At 38.6% G+C, this 19,785-nt stretch overlaps 1 protein-coding gene across 2 annotated transcripts in view; it reads right to left on the minus strand.

The window, feature by feature from the left end:
• Positions 1–994: 994 nt before the first annotated feature.
• Positions 995–19,785, minus strand: part of LOC119646634 (serine/threonine-protein phosphatase 6 regulatory ankyrin repeat subunit A) — a 138,835-nt gene continuing 120,044 nt past the window's right edge. The window contains exons 13-16 of one of the 2 annotated variants that reach the window (XM_038047146.1): positions 14,001–14,227; positions 1,836–1,964; positions 1,667–1,775; positions 995–1,522 (exon numbers count right to left, since the gene is read on the minus strand). In XM_038047146.1, coding sequence (XP_037903074.1) covers positions 1,248–1,522; positions 1,667–1,775; positions 1,836–1,964; positions 14,001–14,227 — 740 coding nt within the window. In that variant the 3' untranslated portion in view covers positions 995–1,247. Of the gene's footprint in view, positions 1,523–1,666; positions 1,776–1,835; positions 1,965–14,000; positions 14,228–14,341; positions 14,554–19,785 lie in introns of both variants that reach the window. The other variant, XM_038047147.1, reaches the window with a different exon arrangement.

Genomic DNA, 19,785 nt, shown 5'->3' on the forward strand with positions numbered 1-19,785 from the left:
TCACCCCTTGCGAACCTTAGGTTGGTATCTAATTCTTGGTAATGAAGGGTTAGGCATTCGTGTGTGTTGAGGGGGATTGGTGGCAACCAGTGAGCATTCTTTTAATCTTTTCTCCTTTCGTTTGTTCGAAGCTGGCCAGTTATGTAGCTCCCTCCCGTGAGCTTGTCCATTACCAGATTTTATATTGTTGTTTGTCCATAATTATTATGGAACTACCTTTATTAGCCTTCAGATATCGGAAAGGTTTTTCCTGAAGGCACTTGGAGGCTTCTCTGTGGTTGTTCGCGTCCTATCTATACTTGCTTGTTGCTAACACTTTAAAAACTTCGTATTTGTTTTCATTTCTCACATCGATCGCCATAACTTTGATCGCTCCTTACATATCAATCGTATTTTGAAAAAAAACACTAAAAAGCAGAAGAAGAAGGGAAGATTCAATTGATAAGCAAGATATACAGAACAGAGATGTATTCATCGTTTATGGTATCATCTTGTAACCTGTTGAATTTTGGCGACGAAATTTCATTGGTGGTTGGAGGTTGGAACTCGAAAAGGCTGTTCTCTTTTCAATAACAACTTGGTCCATTAGGTTATAGGTGTGACCATTTGGTGACACTGAAATTATTTCTTGAATACTGCGGAGCAAGAAGCATGTCAAACTGATGACTAAGGTTTCGCCCACTGCAAAGTCGATAAAGTGCAGTTCCTTTTATGATTTTATAGGGGCTGTGCCTTCTCGCCCACAAACTCTCGTACGTCCTTTCTAGACTGGCTTTCGAGTTTAAGTCGCCCAGAATTTTTGTATTTTTGATGACAGGATTCGCTTTAGGATGTTAAAACCGTCATTGTACGCATTTTGATTATGATAATTTTCCACGATCCCAGCATTGAGTGATTGGTGGAAGTGTTTCGTGTCTAGTTGTCTAATGAGTTCGATACAATATAATTATTGAACATTGTAGTTAACAAAAACAGCATTTCAAAGACTTTAAAAGTACAAAAATTTTATTGTTGTTTAATTGCCAAAAATGCTAGTTAGTTTTTACTCCTCCTTATCTATTACAAGTGATCAAAAACTTTTTTTTTGTTAATTAATTACATTCAACTTCACATTCAGATATTTATCTACATTTTATTAAAATATTCCATTACGTCTGTTTCAGTTTAAAATATACAATTTCTTTAGTCATAATCTACACAAATGTTAGCTAAAAATCAAATTTGATAATTCGAATTCAAATATTTCCTTAGACATGATGTTGAATCGCATTGGCTTGAATATTATTTCCTACCACTGGTGGGGCCTGTATTGCAGCCGGAGCTGCTGCTGAACCCTCAGCGTTCATGCTCTCGACATCCGAGTCCTTGATGGATCCACCCTCCTCATCACCTACTAAGGCACGGTATTTCTTCGCTATTGACTCCCAGTCTGCCACGTTTTCTATTCTATTTTGATTTGATTGCATAAAACTTGTTTGTGAGCCTAAAGGTGATAGGTGAACTACAGATAAAGCAACGGAATCTGAAAGATAAGAAGAAGTTTCAAATTATTGTAGTATGAAGCATATATAAATTGAAAAAAATAAAACAAACTTTGTATAAAGAAAGATATTTTTAAAGTAGCTCTAATTCTATAAATTAACCAACAAACTCAACCTTATTATACCTTTCTTGATTTTTGAAAGCCATTTGGCACCAGCTTTTGTTCGGGGACTAGCCTGTCGTATGCCCATCATTTGGACCAGGCTAGGTCTCTTCTTTTTCTTCATGCGAGCCTGCCGGAAAATCGGTTATTAGTTTGAAAATTAAACTAATTAAAAATGTTGGCGAAGTACCTTCACTTTATCGACAATCCACATGAACCATGTGGTTATCAGGTTTAGAGGCGACGGGGCAGTGGTTGTTCGATGCATGTTACGAATCAATTTCGATAAACCAAATTTCCACTCGATGTCGGATTGTGCCTAGAGGAAAGTATACGGGGAATGTGAAAAGATGGAATAAACTATTTTTCAAATTTAGTGGCTTCCCAAATTTGGTTCATTTTATTTTTATCTTCGGTCTTGATTGATAAAAATTCATTTTGCAACTACTTTCAGCGCTTCCGATGCAGTGTCTTATTCTCCTTATGACTGAGCGTTTAGTGGTCTCATCATCTATATATTGCATTTCACCAAAAAAGATTCTTTTTCTGGTTGGGAACCATTGTACAGAAAACCCTTGGTTAAACTAATAAAGGAACTTTTGTTTAGGAATTGGGCAGTCCTATGTTCGTAGCGCTGCTCCCAGGGCAGAGGTGAGGCAGCGTCTGATGACTCGCCTATGCCCTGGTACGAAATCGTAGCCTTCTTCGTCTCACTTTTAATAAAGGAACTTTAATTGTATATTTTCTAGATTAATATCGCTATTAGATCTTGGAAATACATTTTTGACGATTTTCCATCGAATTCTGATGTGATTGCATTTCTTATTAAAGACGATTCTATTTCCTTTATTCTTCTGGTACCATGTATTGCAATACTGAATGTGTTCAGCTTAGAAAGCTTCTAGTGAGCATATATCCCAAACCCAAATAAATTAGTTGTTAATACGTACAGTGCCAAAAAAACGTGCCCAAACTTTTTAGAGATGTTTTTTGTTCAAGGACGAATGTATTTTGTATCTTTATATTGTATGTCATATTTTGTACCATATTTCATTAAGAATAAAATGTATAATTTAAAATTTTTAAAATAAAATAACCACTTTCATATTTGCCATTTTTGTCAACTTTTCGCACATAAAACGTGCTAAAATCCATTTTCTTAGCACGTTTTATGTGCGACAAATCAACCATAAATTGGAAAAATTACTTTGTGCACGTTTTTTTTTGCCCAAAAAGTTGACAAAAATGGCAAATATGAAAGTGGTTATTTTATTTTAAAAATTTGACTTATTGTGTTGCCCGAGAAGCTGCGGTCTTTTATTCTTAAAATGGTGCAAAAAGGCCCTAGTCAGAGGGTAGTTACTAAGGAATTCATATCTCGATATCTGATTCCATGACACGAATCCGAGGATATCAACTGAGGCTCAGGATCGGTGTCGCAAATTACGCCGACAACTCGTGGAAGTTGGGAGTCACGACAGGTACGGTGAGAAATATTTTGCGTAGGCCAATAAAAAAAGTTTTTTAAGATTTTATGTAAAATAAAACCTTATTAAAAAATTCACTGTCTGTATGTCTGCCTGTCGGTCGCACGCATCTCTCTCCAAAACGGCTAAACCGATTCGAACGAAATTTGATGAACATATGAGAACTGTGAAACCCACGGTGAGGGACATAAATTTATGTGGAGTTTAGAGAGGCTTCCCACACATGCAAAGGGTGGATGGATGGGGTATCAAATGAAAGGTCTCGATTAGGACTCTGGCATTAGTTTTGACGTGAATTGTGAAGTCCGCGAGTAAGGAGCCAAAATATACATGCTTAAAGTGAGACAGGACACTTCAATCGCAATCGCAATCTAGGTATCAAAATATGTTCCACTCCGATATCTGCTCAAATAAACTTACTAATAATATATTACCAACTTTTAGAAACTGACTAAAAAACTCTTAAGTCCATCCAATCAATACCAGTATAGAGGACAATGTATAACATACGCACATGCCAAGCTTCATGGAAATCCGGCTATTAGCGCCAAATTTATAGCAGTTCAAACTTATCAATTTCGCGTGAATTTACTGCATCTGAAGCCATGTAAATAAGATGCTGACGTCATAATTAACGAGAATAATTGACATTCGAGTGAAATATTAAGGCCTCATGTATGAAGTTCTCTCTAGCCCTTTACCCTAGGTTTCGTGCATTTTTCGCGGGCATATAGCGGTTGACACCAAATTCGGTAGAAAGGTTCTAGGTACTAATTGGAAAAATGTCCACTCAAATGTTTCTATAAAAGAAATACACAAAACCTTTCATGCCTGAAACGTCTAGCTTCCGGTTTTCCGATTTTTTTGTTTTTTTTTTTTAGGCGAACTTCTTCATATTTCCTAAGAATGTTAAACTCCTAGTATCAAGCGTATGGAGTTAGTTATAATCAATAGAGTATTTTGCAGAGCAAATTATTTGTGTAAATATAAAATATATAAAATTCTCAACATCCCTCACATAGGGAAACATAAAGCCTTTTATACCTGAAGCGTTAAGCTTCCGGTTTGCCAATTTGTTTCTGTTTTATTTACGCTACATTAGGATGCTGGATGCCTAGGCACGCAAAATTGATTCCTTTCCGAGCCACTCGGTATCTTATGATTCGACTAATCAAAATTTATGCTCTTTCCAATAGAAAAGGGTTCGTCATACCCGACTACCTTTTGGAAAACGTTGGAACGTCAAATACAAAATGCTGGTGGTCAAACTTGGAGGCGGGGAGGCGGGGAGTACGGTCTATTGTTTCTCGTTATCCCAATATTTAATATCTAATGACGAAAAGTTGGCTAGCCGACAAAAACCTAAACGACTTTCAATGGCCTGTACAAGCCGCTGACTTGAATCCCTTTGAACATCTCTAGGCAATCGGTAACAAAAGGATTAGGGAACGTAGTTACACAAAATTAACTGACCTATACATCTCCAATGATAAAGAGTGGGCGAGAATTCCAATGGGCCTAACATTCTGGTTTGCTGATCCATTCTTTAGCGCTGTCGTTTAATTATTTTTGCGAAACGAAAATTTTAATTCGCAAACTTGTATTTTTTTTCCATTTTTGTTAAAGTTTATGGTAGTGAGTGTGTTTTTTGCGCCTAGAATGTTGACGAAAACGGCAAGAATGAAAGGATACTTTATGATAACTTTTTTTCAAAAATTGAAATTATACATCTCATTCGTTCTTGAACATGCATTTAGTTGACAAAATTGTACGAAACGGTTAGTAGTAATAAGGCGGGCTGAAAAGTTTGTAGGCTAACATACAGATGGCGTTACTAGCATTAAATCCGTATGATTTTTAGTTAACCCTAACCTTCAAAAGAGACGTGTACAAATTTGATAGCTCTCGGATTATTAGTTTGTGGGATACAGCATTTTGAGTGAAGAAACTTTTGTTAGTTCGAAGAAAATTGAAAAAAAGGAATTTCGTGTGTTTTAATAAAGCATTGCTTTTTGGTGAAAAAAGATATTGTTGAAACCAGGGCTTGGCTTGATAACTTTTCACCAGGAAAATCAATGCACAACCCAAAGAGGCAGTTACCGACCAAAACATCAAAATAAATTTGGATGACCGCAAAGTGAAGTTGATCGAGATAGCTGAGGCTCTAAGGAACCTTTTAGACATATTGTGCATGAATGTTTGGGAATGCGAAAGCTCTGTTCGAAGTGAGCTTGCACGTCACAATCGACCAAAAACAACTAGTTGACGACTCCCAACAGGGTTTGAAGCTCTTCTTCCATAAAAAAAACCGAATTTATGCCTCGATAAGTGACAATAGATGAAAAATGGCTCCACTATTTGACACGAGAAACAAAAGGATCGTCATCTCCGTGGACTGCACCTGGTGAACCGACTCCAAAGCGTGCAAAGACCCAACAGTCGGCTGACAAGGCTACGGCATCACAATTTTGGGATGCGTATGGCATCATATTTATCGAATATCTTGAGAAGGAAAAAACCATCAATAGCGACTATCATATAACGTTATTGGAGGGTTTGAAGGATGAAATTGCAGAAAACCGACCCTAAATGAAGAAAAAGAAAGTGCTGTTCCAACAAGACAATGTACCGCGTCACAAATCAATGAAAACTATGGCAAAATTGCATAAATCGGGCTCCGAATTGCTTCCGCATCCACCGTGTTCTCCAGATCTGCGACTTTTTTCCTGTTCTAAGAGAATGGAGAACGGAAAGGAGTCTAGCGCCGATGAAGAGGTAATCGTCAAAACTAAGGCCTATTTTGAGGCTAAAGATAAATGGTCCTATAAAAGTGGTATGGAAAAATTGTATGACTGCTATAATCAAATATATTGAATAATAAAATCTAATTTTATCAATTTTTTTTTTCTATGTTAGCCTACGAACTTTTCAGCCCAACTGGTATGTACAGCACAAGTGGTCTAAGTTAAAATTAAATGCTCTTCTTGGTGGCAGAGGGATTTGTATTCCGGGTCGATGTCAGATAACAGTTGGCTCACCTATGAATCTGAGTCAAATTAGGGTAATAACCATGGGCGAACATCGAATAACAGTAATAAGGAGTCTGGTTTCGATATTTCTAGCACCCCATCTCAGTGGTAGCTACTGCCTTGCGGATATCTCGCCACAAGGAGTTTCCCAATTGAACACTTCAGATTTCAAAGATTAACTTGCTTTCGTGTGTGTGTCAGTCATAACCACTCCAATTATCACAACTCCACATCTCTCAAAAGACAAAAATGTTGTCCACGCGCCCAGCTGTTCCTCTAATTAGCCAGTCCTGGTCCCAATAATGCTGATTCCGTCGACTTCAGGATTGAACTTCCAAATTCAACAGAGGGACAACAAAAGTAACGACTATAACAACAATGAACATGCCTCGTCCAGAAACAAACGACGACTAGACCATGCATCCAATAATACAATTATCCCTTTGCAATTTTAGAACTCGGAACATTGTCAATAATATTTGAAAATATTTTTGCTATTTCGCATCTAGTTGAAACCTATCACTTCCACGGAACATCTTCTATGGCGCTTATCTTGGGACATTCTGGGTGTTTGCAAAAAATGTATACCATCTGTTTGGAACCTTTCTTATGCAGCATTGTTGTCATTTAGAGCCTGCCGGACTATTTTCCACTTAATGTTTTTGCGTTGATAGTTCAAAGCGCTCAGCTTTAGCTCACTATTATATGGCTATAAATTGCCTTATTTTTTGTAACACAATCAACTCGAGATTGAGCGTTACCCTCTTTGTCTCGTTGCCCTGGGTTCGATTCTCACTTGGTCATGGATGAATCTGCCTGGAAGCAGCGTGAACAAAATGGTTTCTAGAGTTAAAGGCTCTCTGATATAGTTCTGCAAGTACGACGTAAGTGAAATAAAAATACCCCTAGCAGTTCAGGCCTAAGCCAGCCGAAGCAAAACTAAAATTTATTTTAAGGTTGAAGAAGTCCTGAGTTCGCCATCCGTTTGATGGCGGACAAGACCAATTGGTGGGAAACCTCGAACCCACTTTGTGTTTGTGAATCTAGGCATGATCAAAAACGAGGGAGAAGGTTTTTCTTCAATTGGCCCAGTCTGCTAGTATACCAGAGCTGTGTCTGCAGGGAGAGATTAACCATTTCGGTCATGCTGCTCCTAGGACAACCGTGAGGCGGGATATGATGAGCTGCCTTTGTCTTGGACGAAACGACAAGTTGTCTGTTTTTTAGACAAACACTGTTTATCAAAGGAGCGCCCTACGACTACATCCACTTAATGTCAACAACCAAGGAGCAAGTGTCCCTCGTTTTTGATACATGGACCTCTCAATTGTGCAAAAGGCAATAAATGATTTTAGAAGGAAATGAATTGCGGTTGTGTCCATACCAGTAACTGCTTCATTAACTCACAATAATCTGAATAATTTCCTCTGCCATTCACTTCACTAGGAATCATCGAATGTGTTATGTTCCTTTATGTCATTCCATGTTACCGTCGCTAAGATTCCCAAAAGATTCTGATTTGAATACTTTAAAATTCAATATATTGGGTACGTCGCGAAAAACGACAACGGGATACCAAAGTAATAAACACCAGCAAGAAAGGATAGTTATATTCGGAGAGAATATGGCAGGTCCTGTCTTTTAAAACTGAAAAGTGAATAAAAAATATGTGTGGAAAGTGTAAATATGAGGCTTAAGAAAGTCCTTGGGTAAATGCTCCTGAACGCAAGTAAATATTATTAGGATTATTTACATTAAATATCAATCTATTTACCGCAAAGAATACAATACAATATCTTACGAATCATCAATTAAATATGACCACTTCACTTAGCACGTCACCAACTACACAAAGCAGAGTATGGCAAGGACAAGAATGACATGATTCGTATATGTTCTTTATTGATCAAACTTTTCCAATGTAAAATGAAGGAAACACCTCTGCTACCAGAAATATACTTTGTTATATTGGATGAAACACTTTTATTAAGTCAAATCAGCGTTAGTACTTATGTGGTTTTGTGCCCGAACAGTATTTAAAATATTGGGTTCACAAATTATTTTGAAAGAATATAACAATGTGCCATATGGGTGGTCTTAGAGGGCTTTAACGATAAATATATGAAAAGCACGAAAGGTTGTTAGTACTTTGGGAAATATGTTTGAAGACATTTATTGACTTCGAGTTTGGGTTAGAAAATTCATCGTAAAAGATGCCACAAATTTAAAAATTTTAAAAGGGGAGTTCGATTTCAAATTCATAAGTGGTAAGGAAAGTATTTGGAGTAATGATGACCTGTCAGAAAGGACTTTTTGGTACGGAGTAAATTAGAGCCCAAAGAGTACATCATCACAGCGGGGGTACGACAAAGCTCGGTATTAGGTCCGTTGTTCTGATATTGCACCATATGATTTACATATAAATTAAATAAAAATAAATAAATTATAAATTTACATATAAATTAATTTATCGACAGGAAGGAGAGCTTCTGCAAGGGGAGGGCTGGTGAACTTAGTAGCCAGGGAAAATTTTCAAGTTAGCAATCGACATATTTCACATGCAATCCTAGAGTTTTCCTTTCCTCTGGTTAATTGTAGTCCAGTTTGGAAAAACAAACTGACTTTAAACATTGATGAACAGCTGGCGAGTGGCAGCTATAGATTACGAAAATTTTTAGCATGGTCTTTGAAAATTTGAATTAAAATAAAATAAAAAACTCTAATTACAAAATGACTGAAAGAATGCACACTGACAAGTATGCAGATGTGGGCGTGGACCTAAAAGTTACGCCGCGTTGCATGGTCCATTATCGCTGAGCTATGACGGGCGGCATAGCGAATGATACAGCGGAGGATTTCGATCACAAAGGAGATGGACTACGAGGCACCAACTTACATCGTATGCTTTGCATGAAAGCGTTCCTGAGGAGAACCTGGAGTGGAAAGAGAGCAACTTGTTAGTTAACACTGATGGAAATAAGCAGCGAATTGAATGTGTTAGGGACATTTTGCATATTGCTGCAGCCCACATCAGATCGAAAAAAGCAATATCACAAATGGGTCATTAAGTCCCGAGACTAATCAATAAAACCACGTTTGTTGCCTTCCATAGCGATATAGTCACTCCAGCGTTTTTTTAACCTTTCGATGCCTTTCTTATAAAAACACTATGTCACCATTGGAGATTAATCTCTTTCTCTGGGATTTCCTTCTGAAATCTGCGAACAAGTGGAAGTCAGATGGGGCAAGATCTGGTGAATATGGAGGTGTGGGAACAATTTGAATAGCAAATTGTGCAATTTCCCCATTGTTTTCATCGACTTGTGAATCGGCGAATTATCCTGTTGAAACATCGGTTTTTTCTTTGTCATGTGAGGCCATTTCTGCTTAATTGCAACAATAAATCGATTCAATCATTCAAATAGTAGCCGGTGTTGATCGTCTGGTCCTTCGAAAGAAAATCCAAAAGCAAAATTTCGTGGATATTCCAAATCATAGAGGCTATGACCTTGCCTGCTGACTGTCGTGCCTTCGGCTTTCGTCCTTTCGTCTCAAATAAGATGGCGCTCTTTTCGTCTCTGGAGTATAATGATAAATCCACCTTTCATCCATTTTTATGTACCGATACAAAAAAGTCATCACCCCGCGCAAAAAGCTGCAAACAGCGCTGTGAACCATCAGTCCGCTGTTGTTTCTGCTTAGCTGTGAGCAAACGCGGTACCCACTTGCAACATTTTTTTTTATATCCAAATTGTCATGCATAATTTTGGCTACAGTGCCTTGTGATATCTTCAGGATCTTACCTATGTCTTCCAACCTCAGTCTACGATCGAACATAACGATTTTTATGACTTTTTGGATATTGTCAAGCGCAGCCACCTCAATTGACATGTGCATTCTGTGCCTTCGGTGAATGTTCGACCACGTTTAAAGTTCGCATATTATTGGCAAATGATTGCTTTCGACGGACACTTTTCTGGATAACACTTTTTCAACCAGTTTTTGAATAACACCCGCAATTCGATTTTTTGTATCATTTAAACAAACACAAATCTATCGTCACTTAGCCTTCAATATCTCAAGAACTGCTAAACCGAATGCCATGAAATTTTAACACGTATCCTTTCAAAATTGGCTCTACCGAAAAACATGGTAGTGTGGTAATCGCGGTACGATATGTCTGGTAGTCGAGGGACTAAATAACTCATGTGTTATATCTCCCCATTACCGAGCGCATTCGAACCATCACCAAACACCACCTCATCACTTAATATCACCTATCATTACAACATTGCCATATCACTAAAGTGATGATGATATTATTCTTCTGATAAATAATGTTTTGTAATTTCCGTGATAAAGTCATATCACATTACAAAATATCAACAAACATCATGGGCCTTCCTAGTATATGCACCGGAGGCGGTTTCTAAATTCCGAGCCGATGCCGTCTATCGCTAGCCGATTCTGGCCTGGGAACACGAATTCAGATGTATATAAATCTGGGGATGTAGATTCTTTGCTTGGCTTTGGCGTGCAGAACGGATTCCGGGTTTGTCTATGATAGCTAGGATGATTCTTTGCAATGCCGACATAAATCATTACTTCTAAGAGATAAGTAATGCTCCTTCGCAAGAATCATTATACTAAGCCAGGATTTTACCATTTGCCACCATCGTTCATTTAACGCTATGAATGTGATAAATGCAGTACATATCTCACTGTAAGGATAAGTAATATTTGGTAACATTTGTTGCCGAATTTAATATGTTAGCCTTATTACATTGCATATACGGCTGGGGCGATGAAAGGTGACGTTTGTGATATTATTTAGTAATATTTTTGTCCGGATGGTTCAAGTCGTTAGAGCACTGGACTGTTCTAACGAAAGGTGGCGGTTCAAATCTGACTCGTCGCTGAGGGATTTGTTATCATGATTGGATGTCGGATACCAGTTGATTCGACTGAGTCAAATCAGAGTAATAATCTCGGGCGAGCCTCCTACAGTATACTATAGTGTATCGTTATGGTCTTGAATGAAGTGCCCTAACACACTTCAAGGACCTTAATCAATGTAGATTGTTGGACCAACGCTTTTCTCAAAAGTGATGTGATGTAAAATTACCTACAAAGGTGATATTTCGCATATCTTCGTTCTCCATGAGTAACCGCACATGGTGTACCGTGTCGGTAGTATCACCAGTGCTGACAAAGACCGCTTGATTGACACGTTCGTGAATGCGTCATTTGATGATACGCTCCCAAATGATGATCATGTTGTAGGATAATAGCCTGAACAGATAACGCCACTTCACTCAGACAGCAAATTCAAGTTAATCACTTTAGAAAAGATAGTGACGATGTCATTAGATCATGCTGCTTTGCTGGCTGCATTTTTGGGTGCCTTTTGGATTCCATCCCCATTATGGGGATGGGCGCTTTATTGTAGAGATATTAGCTATGAATTACTTGAGTAGCCGTGATTGTTTTCTTCGGTTCATGTGTGCCTGCAAACTGGACGTCGCTTTCTTATTGCACTTCCGACATAGACATATTTGTTCCATAGCAAAATTTCAGGAAGGTTGGTCGTTGGCCACTGAAGGGATGCGACAGTATCTCAAGATAGAGCTATGATATGGTTGGTTGACGGTAAGGAAACAGAAGAAGCAACATCTGATGGGATATAGATCATATCAATGATTCAGTACCAAATTTTCTACAAAAAAATTGCAATTTTCTGCAATAGTTGCTCATTTTAGGGTTATGTCCAAATCAGTGGTACATAACAGCATATTGATAAAAGATTGCATAATAACTATTGTGAAACAAGGAGGGTCAACTTCAAGCAGGCAGGTCTCGATATTAGGTCAACTGTTTGCTCCTAAAATGTCTATTCAGATGGCTCCTCGCAGGCAACAATTATTGCCTTTTTGCAGATCTGAGGATGTTGATCAAAGATGTAAAGGTTACGAATTTTTCTTTAATGATAGCCTGACGCCTAAATAAGGCGCACAGCTGTGAAAGTATATCTTGCATCGTTCCCCTTACTTCACCAAATTGACGTGATTTGACGTCGGATACCAGTCGACTCAGCTGAGTACCTCAGTCAAATCAGGGTAATAATCTGGCGAGCGCAATGCTCACCACATTTCCTCTTACAGTGTACTGTAGTGTACCGTTACGGTCTTGAAAGAAGCGCTCTAACACACTTCAAGGCCCTGATCCATATGGATTGTTGCACCAACGATTATTATTCCGAGTTATCACAATCTCGCCAGATACGGGATTTTACCTAATACTAGCACTAAGTGCCAGGCTTTTAGGCTCGGACGATCCTACCTACTTAAAAACTAAAAGGGCGCTGGTGGTAGTGGCCGGTGGTAGGTCAATGGGAGAATCCGTCGAGTACTCCCCGCAACATCGAACACGTATGCAAAATGGTGTATTTCTCAATATAGCTCCATGAATTCTTGCGACTTTACCTAAAACATTTAACAGTCCATGACTTAACATCAAAGGCCCCACTGACCTCGCCATTATAGAACCAGACCTTTGGCGAGCCAATTTTTCAACCTCCGCTTATGGGTGCTAAGTATCACTGCATGCAGTATACCCAAACATAACTATGTTAGCTTAAAACAATTCCCCGGGTTAAATATTTTATTTTAGGATTTGAATGGGTTTGAAGTTGTAGGCAGCTATAAGGACGCCAAGGGTTCGGGTCATTGTTAAATCTGTCTCCGCCGTGTCGTCGGTGTACTCTGGACCAAGGCAATCTCTAAGGAAAACCTATATTAGCGTAGGAGTAGGCATGAGGTATAGGTAGGCGTATTGATAGAGTGATCGACGTTTGGGTGGATTTAGAAGGACATGAAGCAGAGCAGTAGAGGAGACATAGTGCAAGCTTGTAGGATAAATCTAGAGGAAGCTGAAGCACATTTCAGCAAATGAACAGCGATGTTACGTAGGGTGTGTTTGACGTACTACATTCAGGGAAAAAAGGCCATTAAGGCTGAAGGCATGAAATTATTTGCAACGGTGCAATGGTTTAAGAGTACCGACAATTTCCACAGCCACAAAGAAGATTCCGGATTCAACTTTTCAAGCCCGAGCTTTCCCAGCACTATAATCGGAGCTATCGTTGTTTTTGGTATGGATGAGAAATTTGGGTAGTTGGGATGACAGTCGTCACAAGCGGAAGTGTTTTGCGGGAGAAAGCAACTCTAGAGAAGCATCAAGCGACAAGAGGCTAAGAAATCAATAATGATCAAGAAATGAAATCAACCCTCTGAAATGATTAAATTTGTTCTCTCAACCTTCAGTCAGTTATATTCAGGAGTTAAATGTTATAAAAGGCGGGAGGAAAGGAGGAGCACCCTGTCTTCTATAATTATTGATTTATAAGCGTTAATGAGGTATTGAAATGGTTTCGCATCCAGAATTCAAGTTGTGAGCTTCCATTCATCTGCTGTCGGCTAAGTTTCCAATCTCACAAACCACAGAGTTCTATTCAGTGCGGCAGCAGGTTTCTAGCGATTTGTATTTTGTTACACAGTTCGAACAACGATTTCCACTGTTTATTGTTGCATGTAAGTTACTTGAATTTCCATATGTCTATTGGTAAATATACATAAATCAAATGTCAAATGTCATATATCAACTATCAAACCGCAGTAGGTATTTGGTTATTCAAATGGCAATTTCAATTTTTTTATTCTTATAATAGACGGCGAATGTGGATTAAATAGTCTACATGTATAACTGTGTGCACAACATGTGCTTTGTTCGACGATAACTCTGAAAAGCAAAATTTTTATATTTATTTCAATAAAATACTACCTGAATCCTCTGGTACGTATCAGACATCATAGCGATTAAAAGATTGATCAAGACAACAACTGACACCAACATGTAAATCCCGAAGACTATTTTGAACAGGTACTCAGTCCAAAAGGGTTGCGTTTTGTTACTGGGCGGTTGCTTGTCCACCTGTGTCTGATCCGTTGTTGTTTGACCAAATACGGCAAAGAACAAAAGCTCGAAAGCAACAATCGGATTCATCCGAACTGTAAACATAAAAACAGAGAAGGAAGGCATCTCCTCCCGTCAGCAGCACAAAAATACCATCCGCCGCCAAGGAGGAGAAACCTTTCGTTAGTTATCAAATTTTTCATACACACCTGAATACGTTGATATGTATCCGACATCATAGCAATTAGTAGGTTAATTAGTACAACTACAGAAACTAGTAAATATATTCCAAAGACAAGTTTAAATAGAGTTTCGGTCCATTCGGGACGTTCCTGGCGCATTGTGATTATGTCCACAGTAGTTGTCTGCCCGAAGACGGCGAAAAATAGGCGCTCGAAGGCGACAAAGGGCGTCATGACTTCTGTTAAGTTAGCAGTTTCGGGTTTTGTGGGAGTTTTTGGTTTTGTCAGTTATGGGTCAAGGAAAAAGAAAGGGGGAAAGAAAAATTGATATTAGTTCCAAATGCTTGGTTAGTCGAAAATCAATGCGGCTAACATTTTCTGCTTGAAGCTAGCAATAAAACTCGAGCGGTGCCAAGTCCCACGTAGACAGTACGCTAAACACAAGCTGCGCTTAATTCCACGCCATCAAACAAAAGAACAAACACAGATAGCGAAACGAGCAAAAACGACATCGATCGGTGTAAAACATTTCAAAGAAGTTCCAATTCTTGTAAGTTTTTGAGTCCCTGCTCGAGACTGAGAACAACCAATTGCTACAGAAACCATCAAAGTTCTGTCAAATTTTAAATGCATCTGAACTAAAAAAACATCACAGAGATATGCGGGAGCACAAGGATGTACACTTGCACTTGGAGTTTGCTACAAACAACATTCACAAGTCAAAAAACTTTGCGTAATCATATTAACTAGAACGAATTTGGTTTTTCAGAAAAACTGCTACATGCTACGATTTATGAAAATAAAATCAAACTGATGAGTAAAACAGTGAAAACAAACGAAAAAATATTGAAATCAATTTCTGCTTAAGGTGCCCCATTCCGTGAAAGTCAATCCAAACCTGCCCTGAGCGTAGAAAAAGATAAAAGTTGAAAATGTATTCGTTTCATTTGACTTAAAGCATCTTTCGCTGAAACATGACCAAACAATGAATCAACGGTGTCGATTGTGTCAAAACTCTCAAAAAACCACAAAAATGCCGGAAATCAAAATCATTCCAGTTCATTCCACAATAGAAACTCAAAAGTTTAAACATAGGAACACCACAGTTTAATGGAAATTATAAATAAACTTTTCACATCAAAGGCTTTCTAAACGTTTTTCAAAATAACGGCCACGCTTTTCAGTTAATTTTGTATGTTGCCCGGGTCGGCTTTAAGACTTACTGTCTTTTTCATGTTTTCGTCGATAACCGCCATAATAACTATCCGTGTAGGCCTGTGATCGCGAAGTTGATGGTGCTGGCCCCGAAGCAGTACTTCTTTGGCTCTCTATTAGAATTTTGAAATTTTCTTTTAGTTTTTTTTTCTGAAATATGGTATCATGTCTCATGCAAATCCCTCCAGTTTAAATAGTTTATATTATAACCTATATCTGAAAAGAAACTTACCACTTTTATTAAATTAATTAAGCAACCCGTCAAGGGTATGAATTCAATTGCAAAAGCGTGGCTCCCGTTTTTGACGAGACACGAGCAAGTGTATGTACTTGTAAATCATCTTCAGAGAAATTGGGTTTCCGGCGAAAATGGAGAATGTTTTCCTCAAAGAACCAATTTAGCAATTATTGGGGTTGAAGGGTTGTATGTGTGTCAAGAAGCTTTCCAAATTCGCAACAACTGCAATTCTCAACAAATTTCTGGGGAATACACGCTCATTTAACACCTATAGCCTCCTCATTTCACTTCCTCGTTGATAAAGCCTGGACAGTATAAACTGGCAAATGAGAGAGGGTGAACGGCGAGCTCTCTGCGGGTTGGGGACTATGCAACAGGCTGACAACCTGCTTATAGTATACAATTCTCTTGGAACCCGAAACTGAGCTTCTGATCGGATCGGAAATACAATGACGACTATGGGGATTGAAAAAGGACTACGAGTTTGGAACCTGAAAAGTGCGCGCCCCTTCAGCACTGCCACTGTTAAAGGACTCCCCAAATAGAAAGGATTTGTGGGTTCCGATATTGAAAAGCTTCAGAAAAAAGAAATGGCATCGCAATATGCCAGACCAAGAACAAATCTTGCAGACACTGAACCGACACTAGGAACTTGATGGCATTGATGTGAAGTGGAGGCATTTGAAAGACTTAAGAGGCTCATCCCGTGTGTCGGATTCGCGGAATCGGTTTTTTTTTTGGCATCAATTGTATCTAAATATAGTGTAGAATTTTTTGATATTCGGAGTCGTTCGAAAATTATAGTGTTGAACACGTGGTCAGTCACATGCCAGATTTATGTCGATCGCCGTAATAAAGATCGTATTTATCGATCTGAATGACGTTCGAATGACTTCGCTAAAAGGACAAAAATTGAAGCCAAGGCTGTACATGTGTTTCTTGAAGAAACCTAAGGTTCATGGACTAGGTATTGCAGATTAATTCTTAGTTAAGGTTTTATGGCTAAAAATCTCATTCCACTATTTAAATGCGTTTTTCTCGAAACTGCATGTTGAAAATCGGCTGCCACCATAGCCCAAAATCTATCCAACGAAATTCTTTGAAATGTTCAGGACTTATTTAAAACATATTTCTACGGTCCGCAAACTAGGATAATTGCGATTCATTCAGTAGTTTTTTTTATTCATTGAAGAAGCGCCCTCAAGCGTGGCAGCAGAAAAACACCTTTTTTTGGAGATGGGTGTATAAATTGCTCTGTATTTTAATAGCGAATTATATGATCGAGCTGGAAAAATTACTATGCACGCTCAAGATATTAGTATATCTATGCTGAAAAATTCGTATTTGTAGCTTTATCCAGTTCTTCACAACAAATTTCTAAAAAAAACAAAAAAAACGGCGTTCACATGGGATGACCCCCTTAATCAAGCCAGTTACAGAGAAAAGTACCGAATACGAATGGCAAACAAAGAGAAAAACGCTTTATACAAATAATGTCAGGAACGACCCACAAGGGTCAAAGATAAATACGTAGAATAAAAACATACCGTTGGCAAAATCGGCAGAAAGAAAAAGCAAAAGGATATAAATGACGAGGTCTGTAGGTTATCGTTCAACTTTGATAAACATATATAATTAAAAGTCTGCTCACTGTTTGACGAAAAGGACGACAGCCCAAAAACATACACGTTTAGCAAACATCCCGGTGGATTGGATATGGAGTAGATAAAGAATACAATGGGCTCAATGGGAGGACCTACCCAATCAATTTCGCACGATGAAGGACTGGAGACCGGACATGCACCTGTCCACCACTTACGCTCGAAAAAGTCAAGGCTAAACTAAAAACGCTCAAAAGAACAAAAGCGAATTTGAACTTGAAGTTCCAGGGAAGCTCAAGTAAAGCAAGAAACTAGCCAGCGATGTTTCGGCACAGACTTCGTATTGAAATAAGCCGATGGGTTGCTCCGTCATTATTTAATATTGCTCCGAACTATATATAACCCGGAAGATGCCAGTCAATCTAAATGGTTCATTCCCACATCTCTATGCACGTGGATGATATAAATATTCTGGCACTATCATATGAGAGCCAGAAAGAGGCCCTAGTAAAGCTTAACCAATTAGCGGAAGAAGTAGGCTAACTTCTATAATTCTAATAATTGAAGAGGAGACCAAAATCATGATACAAACCAGAAAAAAGACAAAACGCGACACTGAAAGATTTGAAGTTCAAATTACTCCCAATCAGAGGCAATTCATCCTTTGAATTTCGCTTCAGTAGCTGTGCGGTTCTAAGATTTAAAAGTAAAAGCAAATTGCTGCATTATTTATTAATGCGTTTCATGACTTTGCAACGGTGAGGGCAAGGCAACTTTTATCAACTTCAATAAAACGAAGTTTATGTTCTGCCGATTAATCATTAATTGTAAACAGGTCTAACGGGGCTGAAGATGAGGGGATCTCCCTTGGGACCGAAATTTCCATGAGGGCTCGAAATAGAAGTTTTCAGAAAAAAAGGGATAATAGGGGGGGTCCGGAAAATGTTCACTCTGGGCCCAGTTTTTCCGCATAATTTTCAATCGGGGCCTAGATTTTCTCTCTACGGCCCAACTGTATGGATCAGTAATACAAACCAAATTTCTGTGGAGATCTGCAAGCCTTCATTGTTTCAGCCATAATTTTGCACATTCTGTGGTTAATTATGAATGAGAGCTGTGCAACCACCAGTTCTCGGAAAAAATTGTTTTTAAGTGAAGATCTGAGGTGAAATTTTTCAACCTAACTAAAGAAACCCTAAATACGGGTCACTAGCTATTAGGGAAACGGCTTGGCTATATAAGTATGACAAAGAAAGCTTACCTTAGAAAAATAGTACAAAAATCATGGTATGACCCCATATTTATTAAGGGTAATACAAAAAGTAGTGTTTTACTAATTTCTTCACATTTTTTTAACTCCGATTAGACTCGAGTCTGCAAGAGACTTATTTCAAGTGGCCCTTATCATGAAGCTTCAGCGGAGATTATCTGTTGCATGGAAATCGGGATTAGCCTCAAACATATGTATATTCCTTGTGATGTTTGTGGTTGAGTTCATATTGCAGGCAGAGCTCCATGTTAACTCAACGAGTTGTTTTGCGTTTTATAACTTATTAATTCGGTAAAAATGTATAACTGGGATGTATAGCAAAATTAAGAGTTACGCTAAACCCTATAAAATTTTTGAATAGTCATGAAGTTGGTGGTCCAAATTCAAGCTTGGGGTTTGTTACATTTTACTTCACGTAATGGCAATATAATAGAGCAGTACATAAATTATCTTCTCTCCCTCCCCAACTGCTTCGTTGCCAAGAACTTTCCGAAGTGTTTAAAAAAGGATTCCGAGAGGCGGATTTCAGATTGGCTCATATCAGGAAGGTACGCACAAGCAAGCCTCCCTATCCTTTTTGACGTTAGAAACATTGTTCACCATGATTTCTTACCTATCTGGGATACTAGATAGGTACAACCGTGGATTTCTATTAAAAAATGTTCAGAAGACAAGATTAGCCAGGCGCTGTCGAAGTGACATTCAGATCAGGTGGGAGCTTAATCATGACAAGCCGCCAAATTACAGCGCCATTTGTAGTCTGTAAGTTCCTGGGCACGACTCACATTCAATTCAATTCAATTCAGTTAGTAGTCACTCGGTAGAAAAAGGAGTCTACTCGCAGTTCTCACATTGTTAACAAAACAAAGCAGGTCCGATTTTACAGATGCATATCCAGAAAGTTTTCATTGGGTTTATATGGACAAGCATCCACGTCCCAAAGTGGTGGCTCAAAAGGAATTGCCGGGTACAAGACATGAATAAAAGCAGTGATAAGTGAGAACACGTAACACGCCTGCAGACAAGAGTGTGATTGGGACCGCGGTGAACTACGCATCAAGATTTCCGGACTTCAACCCCCAAAACCTTAAAATTTCGTTAAAAATTGTGGACGCAAGCTTTGTCAATTTTCACATATTAGATCCAC

This window comes from Hermetia illucens, chromosome 1, assembly GCF_905115235.1.
Source record: "Hermetia illucens chromosome 1, iHerIll2.2.curated.20191125, whole genome shotgun sequence".
Lineage (NCBI taxonomy): Eukaryota > Metazoa > Arthropoda > Insecta > Diptera > Stratiomyidae > Hermetia > Hermetia illucens.